At 39.3% G+C, this 19,037-nt stretch overlaps 2 protein-coding genes across 3 annotated transcripts; one reads left to right on the top strand and one right to left on the bottom strand.

Annotated features, from left to right (window-relative positions):
• Positions 1 to 1,324: 1,324 nt before the first annotated feature.
• On the bottom strand, positions 1,325 to 13,679 carry LOC135480200 (protein SET-like). Its single transcript, XM_064759971.1, has 8 exons — positions 13,594 to 13,679; positions 10,241 to 10,422; positions 9,134 to 9,256; positions 8,034 to 8,147; positions 7,048 to 7,215; positions 5,953 to 5,986; positions 5,103 to 5,185; positions 1,325 to 3,499 (listed from the first exon to the last, which is right to left on the bottom strand). Exons 1-8 carry the CDS (start codon positions 13,661 to 13,663, stop codon positions 3,461 to 3,463), a joined length of 813 nt encoding a protein of 270 aa, XP_064616041.1. The 5' UTR covers positions 13,664 to 13,679; the 3' UTR covers positions 1,325 to 3,460.
• Positions 13,680 to 14,301: 622 nt separating this feature from the next.
• Positions 14,302 to 18,137, top strand: LOC135480080 (uncharacterized). 2 transcript variants are annotated; one of them, XM_064759825.1, is made up of 3 exons: positions 14,302 to 14,367; positions 17,006 to 17,169; positions 17,836 to 18,137. In XM_064759825.1, the coding sequence occupies exons 2-3, from the start codon at positions 17,028 to 17,030 to the stop codon at positions 18,102 to 18,104; spliced, it is 411 nt and encodes a 136-aa protein (XP_064615895.1). In that variant the 5' UTR covers positions 14,302 to 14,367; positions 17,006 to 17,027; the 3' UTR covers positions 18,105 to 18,137. The 2 variants fall into 2 exon arrangements, with proteins under 2 accessions (XP_064615895.1, XP_064615894.1); XM_064759824.1 differs by lacking the exon at positions 14,302 to 14,367 and adding an exon at positions 14,674 to 14,816.
• The last annotated feature ends 900 nt before the right edge of the window (positions 18,138 to 19,037 follow it).

Genomic DNA, 19,037 nt, shown 5'->3' with positions numbered 1-19,037 from the left:
ATTAATACTATATAAATAGATATGATGTCGTGTACAGGATACAATTACAACTGTTTTCCATATTAAATTTTAATTCTTGGTGGATGATGTGTCGGGATCCGCATTTGTCCATTTTCACCGTTTCCATGGTAGCCAACTCGCCATCAACTCCAAGTGTTTTCCATGTGCGGTTTTAATTCTTGGTGGATACTTAGATGCGGGCTGACGATGTAGTGAGACTGTCCATTTCCAGAATTTGCCATGGTAATCAGGTTGCCATTTCTCCGATATCTGATATATACATCGACGTGAGCTTCTTGTCCGGGATACAACTCCAATGGTTTTGCTGTTTTGATTTTTGGTTGATGTATAGGTGGAGACGTGACGAGGTCTCCTGCCGCACAATTGTCCATTTTTATACGCCCGCTACCACAAGGCGGAGCAGTTTATGGTAAAGTATTCGTGTCTGGGTTATATCTCAAAATGTTTCCCCATGTGCAGTTTTCATTTTGGAGGATACTCCGATACTGATGTGATGATGTTCCATGTAAACTTTTCAAATTACTATTCAGTAAGAACTACTTCTATGATGGCTGCCAGTTTTAAGGTAGGGGGGCTCTCCGTGGCCAAGGGTTTAGCACGCGCGGTGCAATGACCAAGAGCCTCTCACCAATGCGGTCGCTGTGAATTCAAGCCCAGCTCATGCTGGTTTCCTCTCCTGTCTTACAGTGGGACTGAGAGCAACCCGCGGATGGTCTTGCCCCCCCCCCCCCCCCTCCGTTCCCCCCCACCATAATATAAATGAAATATTCTTGAGTGCGGTGTAAAACACCAATAAAATAAATAAAAGTTATGTATGGAGGAATCCAGGAGTGCCTGGACATAACAAGTTACACCAATGAACAATGACATGTCATACTGATGGCAGGGAAGTGGTCATCAACGAACTGCTTGCAAGGCCACACAAGAGAATATCGTCCACCATTATCTCTGCCTCGAAGGTGTCCGGAACAACAGAAGCAAGGGGAATTCCCAAACCTCCTGTTGGAGAATCAGACTGAGCCTAAGTCTGGTCTGAACTAGTGATTGAATGGTAGCCACGTTCACCACTCGGCCACGATCAGCTTCCCTGGGCTCACCAAACCTTTCAGATAAGCATAACTGAACTGTCTTGAGAGCTGTGGGATAGGAAGTTCACGTTACTAGACAAGACAGGGCTAGTTCACGTGCCCAGTTCTCTCCCTCCACAACGCCGCCCGCCGTCATATAAGTGAAATATTTTTGAGCACGGCGTAAAACATCAATCAAATAAATAAATAAATAAATAAAGAAACAAACACAGTGCTAGTATTAAAGTGACCATTTATTGATGTCCAGTAGTTTATACGTGTGCGCCTGAAAGGGCTCTGTAGATCCCATGACACATGAAGAATGAGAGCCACGACAATTCTGTAATTTTAGCGGTCAAACCCTTTCATCTTCTCCAAGCAGTTCACCCTGGTAAGAAACTACCCATCGGCCACACCTCCTCGGAAATGACGGCCATCGTTATTTTTTTTTATTTTGTCCTTTCAACGTTCAAACAAACCTTCTGCCGCTTCGTCGCGAACGGAAGATTTAACAAAGCAATGCACCAAATTCAGCCAACGGCAAGTAAGCGGTAGTAACAGACAGATTAGAGTTGCAGAAACCGAATGCAGCTGCTTTAGACCGCAGTTAACCATGTTGGGGAAACCGAATGCAAATCAACCGTCTTACAAAATAATCAACAATTTACAAATCTGAGTACAGTCTTTGCAGGAAAAACGACAACCTAATGATGATGATTGCATGGTAAAGAAGGAAAAAATAACGAATGACAACGTATCACGCACAAAAAAAAAACAAGAGCTAGAGGTGGCTATACTGCAGCTCAAAATGTAAATGGTGGAACACATTTTACAGCTCTCGCGCCCAACTGCGTACCGATCGACTGCATGATGACGTAACAATATTGCGAAGTTCGTATAACCAAAGTTGTAATTTGGGGTAATGTTTTATAAAAAAAAGTCTAACAAGTTTACAAGCACACTACGAACGTTAACACATAAACCTCCTTTAATAGCGAAAATAGTGGAGCAAATTGCAAAAATGCTACAAGCATTCTGTCAGCGTCGTTTAATTTAATGAACCTATTTGATTGGAGAGTCACGTCACAATCATAACATTTCTGATATTCCCCTGAATTGTACTAAATAATTAGCATTATCGCAAGACCAGCTAAACTTCTGCCCAATTTTAACGATTTTTTTCTTGCTTTGAGCTGCCAAATATCTTATATATAAATGCCACTGTGGAAACATTCTGAAAAGCAAATATCAATACCAGTACATGGCAGAGAAAAATTAAATGCCTAGAAAGACAAAAGCTTTTTTTAAGGTGGCTATTTACAGGCATGATCATCTGTTGCTCACAAAATTACCTTAGTGGCAAAATAATCCAATTTCTTGTCACTGTTGTGGACTGGACTGTTTTTCTCCAATCCTGTACCCATAAAGATGGCCTTTCCCTTGTAAATTTTCAACTAACCTTGAGCTTGCCCTATAGGAGCACAATTTTGACATTTACAATCCGATTTTAAAATTATTAATATTTCTTTCTGCCTTAAAACTGCACGTTCCAAACAGATACCACATGCAGCTTCTGTTCATTCAAGTTGACATTAAGCTGTGTATCTGCAATCTTAGCAATAGAGAAATCAAATGTTCACCAGTGAATTTAAGATCGAACAGAAAAATCTTATCATATGAAACAGCAGTAAAATACTACAGCAAAATGGCTGACTCAAGAAGAGCAAAGGCCATTCAGCAATGAGAGACACCACAAACTGCCATATACTTCAGGACACCCTATCAGTACCTAGGAAATATCAGTAAAAAATTTATACATATTTAACATTTAACATATTCAACTGCAATGTACGTTGTACAAGAAATGATGTGACCATACCCTTCCCTCCCCGCCCTCAGTACCTTAACCCACATCCCGATATTCCCCTGGTTTCACTGGTGTCCCCCAACCCACCAGAACAATGCGACTTTGTTTTGAATTGTACACACAACACTCTAGCTAAGGGCAGTGTCACCACTGGTTGATCTCAACCTCTACCCAAACACAGGTGCCTCATGAATATTCATGTTGAGTAGAAGTGTGAAAGAGTCCATCCTGATTAGGAATGTGGGGGAGAAAAAAATGGATGACAAAAAAGAAAAAAAAAAGGAAAAAAAAAAAAAAAAAAAGGGGAAAAATAATTTCAAAATAAAAAATAAATATGATCATTACATGAAAATGGACATATCTTAAGACACTATGTAATCAAGTCTGAATGATGACACCTTTTTCAATGTGGCTCCTTGGTTCAGTGTTGCTATGGCAACATAGTAATGGCTGACTACTGGGTAGAATGACTGAGATGATCCATGAAATGTGGAAGGTTAAGAGTCTACCCCTCGTCTTCTTCCCCTTCACCCTCGTCACCTTCCTACAAGCAGAAGAAACAAAAGTTTTACAGTGAACACGGTCAAAAATAATATGTGGCTCAATAGGCCACTGTCTTTTATCCTGTTTTAAATTCTTATGGCACAGTACAAATTCTAAAATCTGCCTGCTGCCTTGAATGCGTTGAACAACTTTGACTTTGAACAATCCTATGAAAAAGCATCTAATGTCTTTCGTTTCCTATTCACAGTTAAATGGAAGTGGGGCACTGACTCATAACTATGGAGCTAAGTGGTGCACTGACTCATAACTATGAAGATAGGATTCCAGTAAAATCCTTTGTAACCTGGGAATTTACATTTCCATCTGTTCAGCTTTGTAATACATTTGATTCAGGCAACATTCAATGCAGGGTGTTAGGCAAGATGTTGGAAGAGGGTGGTTCAAATGACCTTTTTTGAGGCCATTTTCCTCTAGCAGGGTGTCCAGATTTCATTTTCTCCTATGTCTCCAAAGTCAAAAGTGCTGAAAACAGGATGTCATCTTGGACGGCTGGTTTGTTGGTTTGTGGTCGAGATATTGGACGGTTGGAAGGCTAGCTGGCTAACCCTTTGATTGAAGGGCAGATAACTATGCAAACTGAATAAGGGTAAAATCACCAGACGTGCAGTCCAATTTATTTATTTATTTGATTGGTGTTTTACGCCGTACCCAAGAATATTTCACGTGCAGTCCAAAGTGGCCTACGATATTTGTTCAGCTGTAAGTGCTTCTGTGAGAGCCTTTAATGGTAGCCAGCACCGATGATTAAATATGACCACAGATGAAACACAGAAATCTGATTCACGACACATTGCATCTGTGTATGTATGTATGTATACACCAAAATTAAAACACTATGTTGAAAACCGTTGGAGTTATAGCCTGGACAAGAATACGGGCGGACAGACAGAACAAGGACAAAATCACTATCACATAATACATTCGGCCCAGTGGTGGGGGGTGTATAAAAAGAAAGTTATATTTTGACATCAGAATAAAATCCAACATCAGAGCAAACAGGAAACAGATGATGAAACTAGAACAATTAAAAAGTCATGCTTAAATCGATAAATCAAAATAATTACATTTCTTATACAATGTCCTTAAATATATCATCACAATGTTTAATTATGGTAAATGACCACAAGTTTCTCCCTGGGGCTCCCAGTGTATCCCAGAAATCATTGCCTCGGTTGTGGTTCGTACTGACTGTGTGCCGCAGGAGAGTATGGGCGGTGGACAGTGGATTATATGGACAGTCCCCGCATGTAACAAACAAGCTCATGCTTCACTGAGATGCAAGTCTATGTTCCTGCCACCCACAGTTCTTGGGCTAATCACTCTCTTCTGTCATTTTGCCGCCAACTCAGATCGTGCGAAACTGAATGACAGTATTATAGCGTGTTTTACATGAAATGAACCTAATCTTGTAAAATTTCAGTGGCCACAAAGGCTCTTATGAAATGCACAAAATTTGCTACATTGTACATGACTGTCACTTTTACGCACACCCAAATGCTGTGATGCTTCTGGAGTTATCCATTCACCCAAAACAAATATTTATGACAGTCTTTGTTACACAACCTCTTCTATTTACCACACACCTCTTCATCCTCTTCTCCTTCTAAATCCTCCTCCTCATTTTCCGCATCCTCGTCATCGAGTCCTTCCTCATCTAAATCCTCATCTGAAACAAGACATTATCATCCACTGAGCGTATCAAACTGATATGGACCAAATGCATATCAATACTTCAAATAAATGCTGAAAAATAATAGAATTTGGTTTGTAAAGGTTACAAATATTATCAAGGGAAAAAGCCTTAATTGATTTATTTATTTATTTGATTGGCGTTTTACGCCGTACTCAAGAATATTTCACTTATATGGTGGGAGGAAACCGGGCAGAGCCCGGGGAAAACCCACGACCATCTGCAGGTTGCTGGCAGACCGTAACAGTTTGAGAAAGAAAATTACTGAACATTATCTGATTACAAACCATGTTTAGATTATTATTCACCAAAAGTGAAAAAAAAAAACAGTAGCTGAAATACAGTATTCCTCAGCTTTGGGAACTTTTTGAATTTCCTTTCAATAGGTTTAAAGTTACATAACTCTAACAGCAAATGCGTAAATTTAACCTACTGATACGAAAATCAAAGCAAGTACAGATTTGAAAAGGCCAAGACACATGTACATACACAAGTCACAATGAACATTCTTACACCTACATGTATTTTCTTTCCATACGTTAAAGAGATACAATTGTCCCAGAAACCCTGACAGTTATGCAAATTAAGAGGAGTAAACTAACGCAAAGATTGGCACCATACGCTTTGGCTTACGCTAACGTTAATGAAATGCCCTGCCTAAAAGGCCCCACACTTTGCAGATGTTGACTTTAAAAAGAAAAGAACCCCCCCACCCCCACCGAAAATGACAACATAAAAAATACCTTCTCCAGCACCCTCCTCTTCTATTTCTGAAGCCTGAAAGACACAAGCAATTAAATGTCACATGAAAAGTTTAATTCTTATTTGTTTGTGTAATTCTTACAATTTATGACGTGTCCTGACAAAGCTTCTCCGCATTCTTCTTACGATGAAAAAAACCCTTAAAATTCAATTCTCAATGTCCCAGCTGTTAGTCTTGAAATCTTCTCAGTGATAGCTGTCAAAGCAAATGTGCTTATAACAGTTTAGTTATCAAGAAATAAAAAAATTTCTCCTTTTTCTTAGTTGTAACTTTCAATTCCCTCGAAACCATAGTCTAACCATAGTCTTTGTTTGAACATGTTTATGTATTCCTTATGAAAGCTTGTTTTACAGATCGAACAATTCACCTTTCTCTATCATGCCCAAGACCGTCTGTGCAGGCAAGGGGAGACAACTTTAGCAGGTAAAAGGTTTGTCTTGGACCTGATCTCCAAGCTTAAAACACCGATGCTTTAATATCAGCTAATGTGGAATTCCCCAGTTCAATGCCACAAATACCATTTTGTAGACAATATGATAATCCAAAGCAATCATGCAGAGTATACGATACTAAAGCTTCTGTTCTTGGTTAGTGAAGTGTGATGATGTGTTCTGAAGAATTTGGGATATATTTATTTATTGGATAGGTACTCAAAAATCTTTCCATCATGCGACAGATGGTGGAAACTGCCATCATCCTTGGTATGGTACCTGACAAACCTGCCAGAATGGCAATATATTCAAAACTCCAAGGCCAACAAAAACCTGAATTCAAACATGCTACCAATAAAGGCTTGCACTTGTCAATACTCGTCAGGTGGCAATGCTGAAGATTTTTGTTTCATACTTCTGATTGGTAGGATTCACTTGGTATTCAAGCCATTCTTAACCTCTTCTTGTTGCTAGGGTGCATTCTTGAAATGTGCATGCACTGTAACATATGACTGCGCATTGGTCATTTTTTCTTGTTCACCCCTACAACAAGGGATTTGAACCTGTGTCCGCACTAATCACGAGTTAGTGTTAAGACTTGAGACAGTCATAAGGCTTAATGCTCAGGCTGGCGATCCACTCACCAAATAGTATTGTAGAGGGTTTGGCCAAATGTCGTCTTTGATGACCTCCCCTAGTTCATCAGCGCCAGCGTCTCCATGATCAGTGAACCAGCAGAAGAACGATTCCTGTTCCTCATGGTTCCTCTTCCTCCCTCCTTTACTCGGTGTTAGCGTTTTATGTGTGAGATCCTGAAAATGATGCGAGTTCAGTTAAAGCCTGAGACAGGTTGAAAGCACGTTCTACTATGGTAACCTATATGTTTTAAAATTTCAAGTAATTTTTAAGGTAAGACCTATAATTTCATCCCCAAAAAGAGCAATTTTATAGGCAAATAATTGCTGAAAGTTAAATGCTACCACTAGGATTCCACCCTACCTTCAAACACACGAGAACTCTCGATTCAGGCAAAATGAGCAAACTGTGTCATAGGCGAAATTTTAAGTCATTTACCATGATCATCATACTGTAATAAATTGGTGAAAAATCAGATGTAATTTTAGTATCAATATGGCAACCAGTTTGTGAAAAATTCCATTAAATTCAATTTATTTATTTGATTGGTGTTTTAAGCCGCACTCAAGAATATTTCACTTATGCAACAGTGGCAGAGCCCTGGGGAAACCCACGATCATCCGCAGGTTGTTGCCAGACAGCCGGAGAGGAAAACAGCATAAGCTGGCATTAAATTAAAGGTTCACTGTTAGTAACATAAATTTCACATGATTTTTCACCAAATTAGAACAGAAGAATAAATTATCATTAACAATGGAGAAATTGTGAAAAAATATGAAATTAATTGTATTCACACGGCGGACTGTGTAAACAGATTATCACCAAGTTAAAAGAAAAAAAAAACACAAACCAAATATTATAGTCATAATAAACCTGGAAAAACTGATCACTCATGTGCGACACAAAGCTGCTTCTTCACAAATTAAAAATATAATACTAATAAATATTTATTATACTTTTCATAAAATGTCACCAGCCATACTGAACAACCTACCTTGCCCTGTTTCCACTTGATAGGTGTCGACTTTGAGGATGGCTCTCCTGTGTCATTGAGGTGGAACTCTTTAGATATGGCGTCATTCTCAAAATAGGGGTTGCTTTCAAATGTCTGAAAGATGAAAATGTATTACTGAGACTGCAGAAGTGCACCAAAAAAATTGTTTTGTCTGATCAAGGTTAAATGCCGTTACAAAGGAGCACCCTTCTTGTAAGTATCATACGAAGTTTATTGTGAATCAAGTCTAACAATACGTATCTTTAGAGAGTGAGTGAGTGCTTGGGGTTTAACGTCATACTCAACAATTTTTCAGTCATATGATGACGAAGGAATCCTTAGGGTGTATGTAATGTACCTCCTTGTTGCAGGATGGACTTCCAACGCTCTTTTATCTACTGCTGCTTCACTGAGACGACTTACCGAAGGCAAGTAAGCTGCCCCGCCCGAGCCATTATACTGATACTATCCCCTTCATGCTGAACGCCAAGCGAGGAAGTTACAACTTCCTCTTTTAAAGTCTTGGGTGTGACTCGACCCAGGATTGATCCTGGATCTACCGGTCCCGAAGCGGACACTCTACCAACTGTGCTATCCGGGCCGGTCGTATCGTTATAGAAAGTTTGTTCTGAATCAAGTATAGTAGTATGTACCTTACAAAGTTTCTGTGTGTATATCTGTGAGCAATCATAAATATCTAATGAAGTATAATTTATATCTTGTCTACAATCAAGTACAGGAAATGACCTACAATTTCATCCCTGACTTAGTTACTCATTTTTTTTTGATTCTGAGAGCTAATCTTCGAAACGTATTGCGAGGTTTGTAGGTATTCATGTATTTTATTGGTAGTTTAAGAGTATTTCATTTATATGACAGTCGCCAGCAATATGGTGGAAGGAAATCAAGCAGAGTCCGGGGGGAAACCCACCGCCATCCACAAACAGCTGGCAGTCCTTCCATATAGCCAGCATGAGCACTATCCTCCACTGGCATGCTAATCTTAGTAAGTCTAGTGTGCAAGTATCCAGTCAATAAGTATTCTACAAGGTTTATTCCGCATATACATATATAAATATATATAATAGTAAGCATCTTACAAAGTTTATTCTGTATCCAGATTTGATGTCCTCAAATTCTTCAACCTCCACTTTGGTCAAATACTGCAAGGCCTCCTCATCCTCTTCATTTAGCAACGCTGACACTTGAGGATGGTTAACGAACTGATGATAGTCAAGGAAACATTTCACACTGCCACTATTCCAGGCTATGATAGTTAAGAACTATTTAGAAAGAAAACACAGTTTAATATCTAACCAGAACTGTCTAAACCTGGACTCCAAGACAGAAAACAATAAGAATTCATCCATACTTACAAGGACATTATTTGGATTGGGTGTTGTCAAAAACGTGGTTAACTTATCCTTACCAAAAACTTCACCGAATTTCCGATTATGTGTAATATTCAGGCAATTTCTTACCTGTCATGTTCGGCAGTGTGCGTGAGAAGTTATTTAAAAACGTTCCAAGTACTGATTCTGTGTAAAATCTGGAACACTTGATACCCAATAGACCACTATAAAGTCCATTCCTTACAGTGCATGCACCAGTCTCTATGTTCACTTTATAAGACAAGAACTATGTTTCACTTTTTGTTGCTGATTATAGGTTCCCGAGATGACGCCAGTGGTAAGATTAAGCCTAAAAAGCCTACATGCGTCATACTGGTTCCTAAGGTCAAACATGTCTAGTGGTGGCAGTGATGTAAAGCGCGCATAAAGATCGTAAGAATCCAGATTTTCCGAGGGTCTTGAATTTTCTAAATTGTATTTAAAAACTTTCAATAATTATTATTTATTTCATTGGTGTTTTACGCCGTACTCAAGAATATTTCACTTACATGACGGCGGCCAGCATTATGGTGGGTGGAAACCGGGCACAGCCCGGGGAAACCCACGACCATCCTCATGTTGCTGCAAGACCTTCCAACGTACAGCCAGAGAGGAAGCCAGCATGAGCTGGACTTGAACTCACAGCGACCGCATTGGTGAGAGACTCCTGGGTCATTATGTTGCGCTAGTGCGCTAACCAACTGAACCACGGAGGTCCCCTCAGTAATTATTAAAAACCCTCTTTGAGTTTAATGCGGTACATTGTGGTTCAAAACAGGTCTCGAAGGACAAAATGCCTCAATTGACAAAGGATACAGCTGTTACCCAGAAGTTAGGTATCTTTCCGATCAATTCAGAGCGTTTCTGAAAAAATGGTTGTCGAGACTTGTTGTATTTCTGTTCCACTTTGAGTATCTCTTCGCTGGCCTGTTCATTTAACCGGTCAATCTCGTTCTGTACTTCATCAATCTGCTCAATCGCCTCCTGTTGTTCTTTGTCTACAAAAACCCAACAACAACAACATATTATTGTTACATTGTAAGACACAAAAGCCTAGACCATCACATTCTTTATTTTACTGAGATACCAAAACTCAAGCATATTTTTACAGTTGTTCATTGCTTGTCATTTCTTGCAACATCTGCTTTTCACAGAATCACTTCCCCTAAACAGACAGCAATTAATTGATATTCACAGCTTTAGTTTTAACTAATCAAAATCAGAATTTAAGGCTGTGCTGACTCAATAATTAAATGAAACAAAACTGTAATGAAACCTTAAATCGAAAGTGGTAACTGACCTGACATACATTGGGAAGTTATAAAACACATTTCATTTTCAAAAAGCCACATTTTTATTTTTGGCTGCGCACTACATCTCACCGCAATCCTGTTTAGCATCCAGAGGCCGAAGACGGCTATCTTTGAAAAAAACAACACACTTACTACCTTGTATTTTCAGTTTCATTGACCATTGTTGACAAGTTACTGGCAAGGTAATTCACAAAGTTGAATGTTCCCCTCAGTGTTCGCACAGGCAGGCCTGGACATAAGGATACACGAGGGGATCGGAAAATCCTTCTCCTGGATTTTCAGCCAGGAGATCAAAATTCTGATCACCCCTACAGAGGTCATCCCCTCCATTCATGACCTTAAGCTTACACAGTTCGTCTAATCCTGTATTTTGCGTTCTTTTTGATGAATTTTCTGTAGTCCGGTGGACGTCACCCTCTAGAAAGTTGTGTGGGAACCCCAAACCCACATATTTGCTTCACATTCTAATTACAGAAATGCCTTGTATCAATTTCTGTATTTCATGGTACATATATCCATGTTGCTGTGTAAAGACAATGGGCCCATATGTACAAGCTATATGTTTTCTTCATTTTAAGAATCTGGTTTGATTGTGTTTAAAGAAAATTCATACAGAGAATTGTCATATGTATGTATTGATTTTAATAATATTCTTTGATTGATATTGGAGTGGTTAAAGGGTTAATTAAAATATTAATCATTAGAGTCGATATTATGTTTCAAAGTCATTTTTCAAACCATATGGGTACACAAACTCCTCAGAGGTTTGAACATTTATTTGGGATTAGATTATGAAATGAAACATTTCATTGGTCACGCAATTTTCGCTGAGCCAATCATAGGTCACATTACATACGAGTAGTCTACGCTCACCGATGCAATCTGCCATTTTCATTTTTCCAACATCGGTGATCAGTTCTTTTTCTATTTAAACCGGCATAAAGTTTGTGCGGGTTTTTCGGTAAATTAAATAAATTTAGCTATTTGCGACCTGCTGAAAGCACTCTGCACTTGCCAACACATGAAATTATTGTTCCCCAGCAGTTTATATCTTGATTGAAAATTCGTTCCCCTGAATTTACGTTTAGGAGATCGACAGACGATTGGCCGGTTCGATCACCTCTTTTGTTGAGGCTTGCACAGGTGATACGAAAATACGTTCCAAGTAACAAAGTGTGTGTTTATGACATTTTCTTTAGATCAACTACACGGCTGGCAAGTCAGAACTCAATAGAACAATAGAACATGTAGTCTGCAGTTGTTCCCAATCTCTACACTGCTAGGAAGAACGAATTAAGCACACTCTCACTAATTTAGCCACACCAAGTTGAGCTATTTTCAAGAATTACCTCCCTTATCACTTAATGTAATGCTTGGGGATTTACATCCTAACCTCTCACTTCATGAAGGGACTGTAAAACTCTCATCCATGGTGTAAATGCATACTGCTCTATCCATGTTTTTATCTGCATTACCCCTTAATCTTTGAAACACTTCCTCAGTTCAACTTCTTTCCATGTTTTCAAGGCCACGAACGAACAGAAATGATTTGATCATTGGCTGTCCTGCATTAAATGGTTAAATGTATGTATGCTTTAGGTTTTACATCGTATCTAACAATTTTTCAGTCATGTGACTGAAATAATCTGGTCCAATGAAAACTGGAACTATTTTAAAAACCATAAATATACATGGATAAGTCAGCACACAATAAATTATGATTACTGCATGTCACTTTCTTAAATAACCCCAAAGTAAACATGAGATTTCAATGGGAGACTTAGGGACAAGCTGCACAGACGGTCCAAATGGCAGTAAAACGCATCCTTTTGTTCTGTGACATTGCAATGTATCTGTACTTCATGTATGTTTTATGTGCACACTTACAAGGATAATTATGACGTACTAAAGGAAAGAACAAACAAGTTCAAAGCTTTGGGCCGTCTTGATACAGGCAGGAAGGAATTTTACGAGTTCCAAGTTGACTGCAAGTGAAACCTCCGAACACAGTGTTCTGTTATTCTGTTGCAATGAATGGTGGCTACTACCTGTACAGTAACTGCTGCAGATGGGGATATAATAAGCTGCAAAAGCAATGCAGATTTTCAATGAAACAGAAATTTGATTGAGCCAATAGATTTTTCCATATACCTTATGGTGAACATTAGCACCCAGGCTCAGTGTATGCTGCTACTGCGAAATCTTGCAACATTTTGTCTAAAAACAATGACACCTGTCTGAAATGTGGCTTATTGAACTGTATGACATGATTTAGGTCAGGGTTGGAAGATGTAGCTGAAATGTGAGTGAGGTGAAATGAGATGAGTATATAAGTCATTATCATCTCAATGGTTTAATGGGTGTAACTTTATCCAAGAAGTGTATATTTCTCCAATAAAATCGGCCGTTTTGATATTCGTTGACCAAGCCATGTGTAGTACACACTTCTCGCACAACCCACGTGGGTGATCAAAATACCGGTAGAGTTTGTAACCCATGCTGAACAGTGTAGGCCTGCTATGGACTTAACAGAGCACTCAATGTTCTACTTATATGCTGCCCGATACGAGATACAACGGAGTACTGACACAAACAGACCCAACCCATACCTTCTGATAAAGTCAACAGAAAGTAAGACGCAGAAAAAGTACTCAAATCGGTCATCAGACATCGTAATTTAGATATGAAGAAGTGGTTATGGCCACAACGAACAAAAGACAGGCATGGCCGAACGCACATGTTGTCGGCATGTAGGTGCAAAAGCATACCGCCTTTCACATAGTTTCCAACATCTGATCTGCATAATATTGGACACCACTACATATTTTAGGCTGAAGTTTGCATTTATCATACTACCTGCTTGTTCATCTGCGTTTTCGTGGTTGTTTTTGCCGTCTGTTTTCGATACTTTTGCTGCCGTCGCCATGATTTCACGAGATGGAGAGAAGCGAACTGCGCATGTGCGAGACTGACAAAACGCGGTTCTCGTACAGGCAAGACTAACGCATCATTCGGAAGTACGTTTAAAAAACAATTTTAAAACCAGGCTTACGGCAACGACGGCTAATTTTAAAGGTGTATACCAATGTATAGTATCTTATATGTCTTCTCGAATAATTCTTCAATCGTAGTAAGGCCAAATGTTTTTCATTTATTTATCGGTTATACTGACCTTAACAAAAGGTAAATTCGACATATATTTGGTCATGGAAAGATGGAGACCTCAGACGTAACTGGTTTTAAATAAATTAAAGTGTTTATGGGTTAATGTTGTGTGGTGCGTTTCAATGTCACAAGCAAACAACAGCAGCTTGTGCTAAAAATAGTTAAGCTCAATTTTCCAAGCAATGAGTTTAATTTACGTGCCGGAACAATGTGAATTCCTGCCTTTGGTAACAACCTATGGCCCTTGTATGGCGCGAAAACTGCTGAAGTTATCAATCTTGTGTGGAGTACTAGCGTTCATGTCCACAAAAATTTGCACGAGAGAGCTTCGCAGAGGACAGAAAACTCGCAGTTTTGTCGATACATATATCACGTAATGGCCTCTGATCCTTAAATGAACATGAAGTGTTGCTGCCTGCCAAATCAGATAATTTTGTCATGGAGCTGAAAATTAGAAATTGGAAGGTATATGTGACATATTTATGTATCGTTCATTCCCAATGTCGGGGATAGAAACATGGTGACACAAAACAAAAAACGAGCGTGTCTAAGACTCGGATAGATTAAAAACCAAGCTGGGCGGCTAAACCTTCGGTTTAAATGGATCTAAACTGAACGCATGCGCACAAATTGGCCTACATTGCACCTTTGCATTCTCCAGCGACGAAAACCACCGAGATGCAGAAAGGCGCAGTGGAACACGTTTATGTTTGTACAGGCAGCATGTATGTGGACGAAGTTGTCATTTTAGTGTGGAAACCTACTGTAAAACGTTACAAAAGTGAATGGATGTGGGCTAAAATTGATGGTGGTACTAATACCTAGGCATAATGTATACAATTAATATCAAAGTGCTACACTAGTATAGCTCATTGTCAGTGTGTGAAAGCGTCTTAAGGGTCTCCTGATGTCAGGTACAGTTGTGTCTACAAATTTGTTTTCAGCCATATCGTGATTTATGCTAAACATAGCTCAAAATAATCATTATCAAACAGAGAATGTATACAACATTTATGTGAAACCACCAGTGATTAATCTGATAATGTTCAAAGACAATGGCGTGGACTGAAACATGCATATCTCCTTGTACTTCTCATATACAGTACATGTATTCTGTAAGACGGATTGGAAGTTAGAGACCACATGACCTCCCTAGTGACAAACGGCATAGGCGAAGAAAACGGTTGTCCCAACGTTATTGCACAGGAAAATGCCTATTTTTGAATCGCTGTCAGCAATCTTGTATCCATTGGATTTGTATAATTTTCAGCTTCCCAGATAGTATTTCTGCAGAACTTTCGTGATGTTATTTTGTACAACTAGGCCTTACTCTTGGCTAGCAAAGCGGCAAAAAGTGGCATTTTCCCCAGTGCTTTAACATTGGGTGGCCAATTTGTTTTAGACACAAAAGGGTGGTCCCGTGACCTCCAACTTACACAATGAACTATCATGCAGAACAACACTCATTTGATAATGTAGGGCACCTCACCTGTGCATTTTGAAGATATCATATTTTATGTCATTAAACAGCTAAAGAAATGTAATAACACAAAAAGCAAACTTTGGATGATTAATTTGACACCTGTTGTCAGAAATTTTCTAAAATGTGGGTAGGGTGCCCAAGACAAATGTACAAGGCTTCTTTTGTATCAGTTTAAAATTTAGAAAGTTCTGCACGTTCTTGTCCATTTCATTGTCTTACATAATAATGACATGTAATTAGAAAAGATGTAATTAGTGTAAAGTGGTGATATAGTCTACATACCAGTACTCACTGTGTTCTGAGGATTATTTTGATGGGTTGGTTGTTGTCTTTGTAAAATAGGGATAAAGATAAAGATACATTCAGCTAGGTATAAATGCACACATTTTCTGACAAAAACCCCATCAGGGTACCCTTAAAATATGTAGCCTTTTTAGTAGATACAGTGCATCTAAAACTATTTGCGATATTGGACTAGAGGTGTTATCCAATATCTAACAGGTTGTTTTAGATGCGCATTATGTACCCTATATGTAACATGAGCTAAAATGCAATGTTATGCTTAAAAGTCCTTTTAATATTATCTAAAAAGTTCCTTTGCCTTCTAATCATAATTTACATTACATTATAAAGGCAGAACTATATAAGAGTGGAAACTGATATATTGCCACTGCAGAAGTTGAATTACAATCAATTTTTAACAGAACAATGTCCTTGGCTCACACTAATGCCACCTCACAGGAGATAAAATATATGCTGCCTCCCCATTTATTTCTTAATTTGATTGTTTTTTTTGCCATACTCAAACATTTCTAGCAGGTTCAAGTAATTCTTGATTGGCCCAGGGTGACTGCAAGCATCAGACAAGATGGCAGTACAATCAGCTCAGTGACGCAATACCCTTAACGTTATATAGTGTTGGACATTATACATACAGCTGCATGCATGATGGTGTCAGGCATTGTGGGAGCATGGTGTCAGGCATTGTGGGAGCATGGTGTCAGGCATTGTGGGAGCATGGTGTCTGGCATTGTGGCAGCATGGTGTCAGGTATTGTGGCAGCTTGGTGTTGGGTATTGTCTAAGCATGGTGTCAGGTATTGAGGCTGCAAGGTGTTGGATATTGGGGCTGCATGGTGTCCAGTATTGTGGCTGCATGGTGTCAGTTATCTATGTGGCTGCATGGTGTCAGGTATTGTTGCAGCTTGGTGTCAGGTATTGTTGCAGCTTGGTGTCAGGTATTGTGGCTGCATGGTGACAGGTATTCTGGCTGCAAGGTGGCAGGTATTGTGGCTGCAAAGTGTCAGGTATTGTGGCTGCATGGTGCCAGTCGTCTATGTGGCTGCATGGTGTCTGGTATTGTGGAAGCATAGTGACTGTTATTATGGCTGCAGATGTCAGGTATTGTTGCTGCATGGTGTCAGGTATTATGGTTGCATGGTGTCAGGTATTATGTTTGCGTGGTGTCAGGTATTATGGTTGCATGGTGTCAGGTATTGTGGCTGCAAGGTGTCAGGTATTGTGGTTGTATAGCGTTGGGTATATAAGCAAAATTCCAGACATGTCTCTTTTTTTAATTTAGGCACTCAAAATTTACTTTTTCTATATATTTACATTTCAGATACCTTTTCAGAAAAGCAAACATGCCGCGAGTAAACCGTGGTAAAACTGCGAGTTTGCAGAAACGTCCTGAACCTCCATCAGTGGATGCCATGATCAAGGATATCCAAGCAACAGGTGGCCATGATGTTCTCTTTGATGTCATGGACCCCAACTCCGATGAGGGTAAGTCATCTAAACTTCATGTGGCTTTGTGTCTTTACCTTCCTGCATGTCTTGGCACTCATCGTATAAAGGGAATGAGCAACCTGCGGATGATCATGGGTTTCCTCCCACTGATACTGGCCGCCATCATGAAAGTGAAATTTTCCTGAGTACAGTGTAAAACGCCAATCAAATATATAAATATATAAATAAACACAAAGGGATTATTCAGATTAATTTGTTTATTCGTATTTGGGATCCAGATCTAGGAATTTAAAAAAAAAAGGTACAAAAGAGATACATGAAAGAAAGAAGCACAGAGTAATGTCCCTTAGTTTGTAGTGATGAAAGGAATTTGTAGATTTTGCTGGGGCTGAGGTTTACTCCCTTGGAGTGCTTTGTAGCAAACTTGTGGATTTGGTCAATGGTTAAAGCCCAACAGTGGTGGCCAGTTTTATGTGTGGAAAAAAACAAAGTTTCTCGAAGGGAGCAGTGACCTTTGACCTTGTGGCATATGCCATATTATTGGAAGGTAAGTGACCTCTAGCTAACTTCAACACCACACAAGAGAGTACCTTTGAGAGCTTTGATATTGCCACAAACACCTGGAGAACAATACAGTCCTATACATGTATATAAAATATTGACTGAAAAAAAATAAATCTTTCCATGTATTTTACTTGGCAGATTTCAGCTTTAATGACAGCAGCTTAGTGGACAATTCCCTTGACCAGTCAGCTCTTAATGCAGGGGATGATGGGAAAGAAGGCAAGCCATCAGATACAAGTGTAGAGACGACATACACTCAGGTTCAGAGACTGTTGGAACTCCAGAGCAGTTTGCTTAACGCCTCTCAAGAACTTCAGAACACTTATAAACAGCTACAGGAACAAGGGGCCAATGTTTCTGAATCGCTTGCCGACTTCAGGCAGAAAGCAGAATCATTAAAGAAGTGATGATTTGTAACAGTAATATAATATTGACACTATATTCAGTGTTAGACTTTTCTTCACATAGCTACTTGTATGTGAATTTGTGTTTTCTGAGCGTCTGAAGGGCCTTCAGAATAAGGACAGTTTCTGTGGTTTTGATACTTGTTAGCTGTTTATGTTGATTTAATTATTTATTTATTTGATTGGTGTTTTACGCTGTACCCAAGAATATTTCACTTATATGTCGGCGACCAGCATTATAATGGGAGGAAACAGAGCAGAGCCCGGGGGAAAACCCACGACCATCTGCAGGTTGCTGATTGACCTTCCCACGTACCTGTTCATGTTGAATACTAGACTGTTCAGAAAACAGAGGTTCATTCTGCCTTATCTTGATTGCAGACTTAAGACTGACCTTTGTTGCTGTGTCTAATAGCCAGCCTTGAAAAGAAAGTTTCAATTGGTTTTCCAATAGCGAAATAGGGGAGTCCTCACTTTGGCATTCAGCATGCGACTGGTTGACCTGTGTCAGTATAATGGCTCGAGCAGGGCAGCTTACTTGGCTTCGGTAAGATGTCTCACTGAAGCAGCACTAGATAAAAGTGCGGTGGAAATCCGTCCTGTAACAAGGAGGCACGTTACATTGCACTCTAAGGATTCCTTCATCATCGTATGACTGAAAAATTGTTAAGTACAGCGTTAAACCCCAAGGACTCACTCACTCACTCCAACAGGGGAGTTTCGAGTTAAAACTGTTTTATTGATAAAAGTAGAAAAAGGTCAACTGTACCATGTGACCTGTCAAAAATGTTAGGCAACTATATTTGATCACATTCACAAACAGGGGTGTCTGAAAATAAGAAATTTAGAGTAATGGAATGAAAATGGAGAATCTGAATGTTCGTTAACTTGAAAACTTCCTAAGGGAAAGATCTGTCATTTGTGCCTTTGGAAAAG

This window comes from Liolophura sinensis, chromosome 13 (genome assembly GCF_032854445.1).
Source record: "Liolophura sinensis isolate JHLJ2023 chromosome 13, CUHK_Ljap_v2, whole genome shotgun sequence".
NCBI classification, from domain to species: domain Eukaryota; kingdom Metazoa; phylum Mollusca; class Polyplacophora; order Chitonida; family Chitonidae; genus Liolophura; species Liolophura sinensis.
This window is presented reverse-complemented; position numbering and strand designations above follow the sequence as displayed.

Bases quoted from the DNA above. Each gene is read 5' to 3' on its own strand.
- LOC135480080 (XM_064759825.1), top strand. From the start codon at position 17,028: ATGCCGCGAGTAAACCGTGGTAAAACTGCGAGTTTGCAGAAACGTCCT. The intron at 17,170-17,835 runs GTAAGTCATCTA...TTTACTTGGCAG, and splicing joins GGACCCCAACTCCGATGAGG to ATTTCAGCTTTAATGACAGC.
- LOC135480200 (XM_064759971.1), bottom strand. From the start codon at position 13,663: ATGGCGACGGCAGCAAAAGTATCGAAAACAGACGGCAAAAACAACCAC. The intron at 9,257-10,240 runs GTATCCTTTGTC...GACTATCATCAG, and splicing joins CTAACTTCTGGGTAACAGCT to TTCGTTAACCATCCTCAAGT. The intron at 5,186-5,952 runs GTATTTTTTATG...GTCTTGTTTCAG, and splicing joins AGAGGAGGGTGCTGGAGAAG to ATGAGGATTTAGATGAGGAA.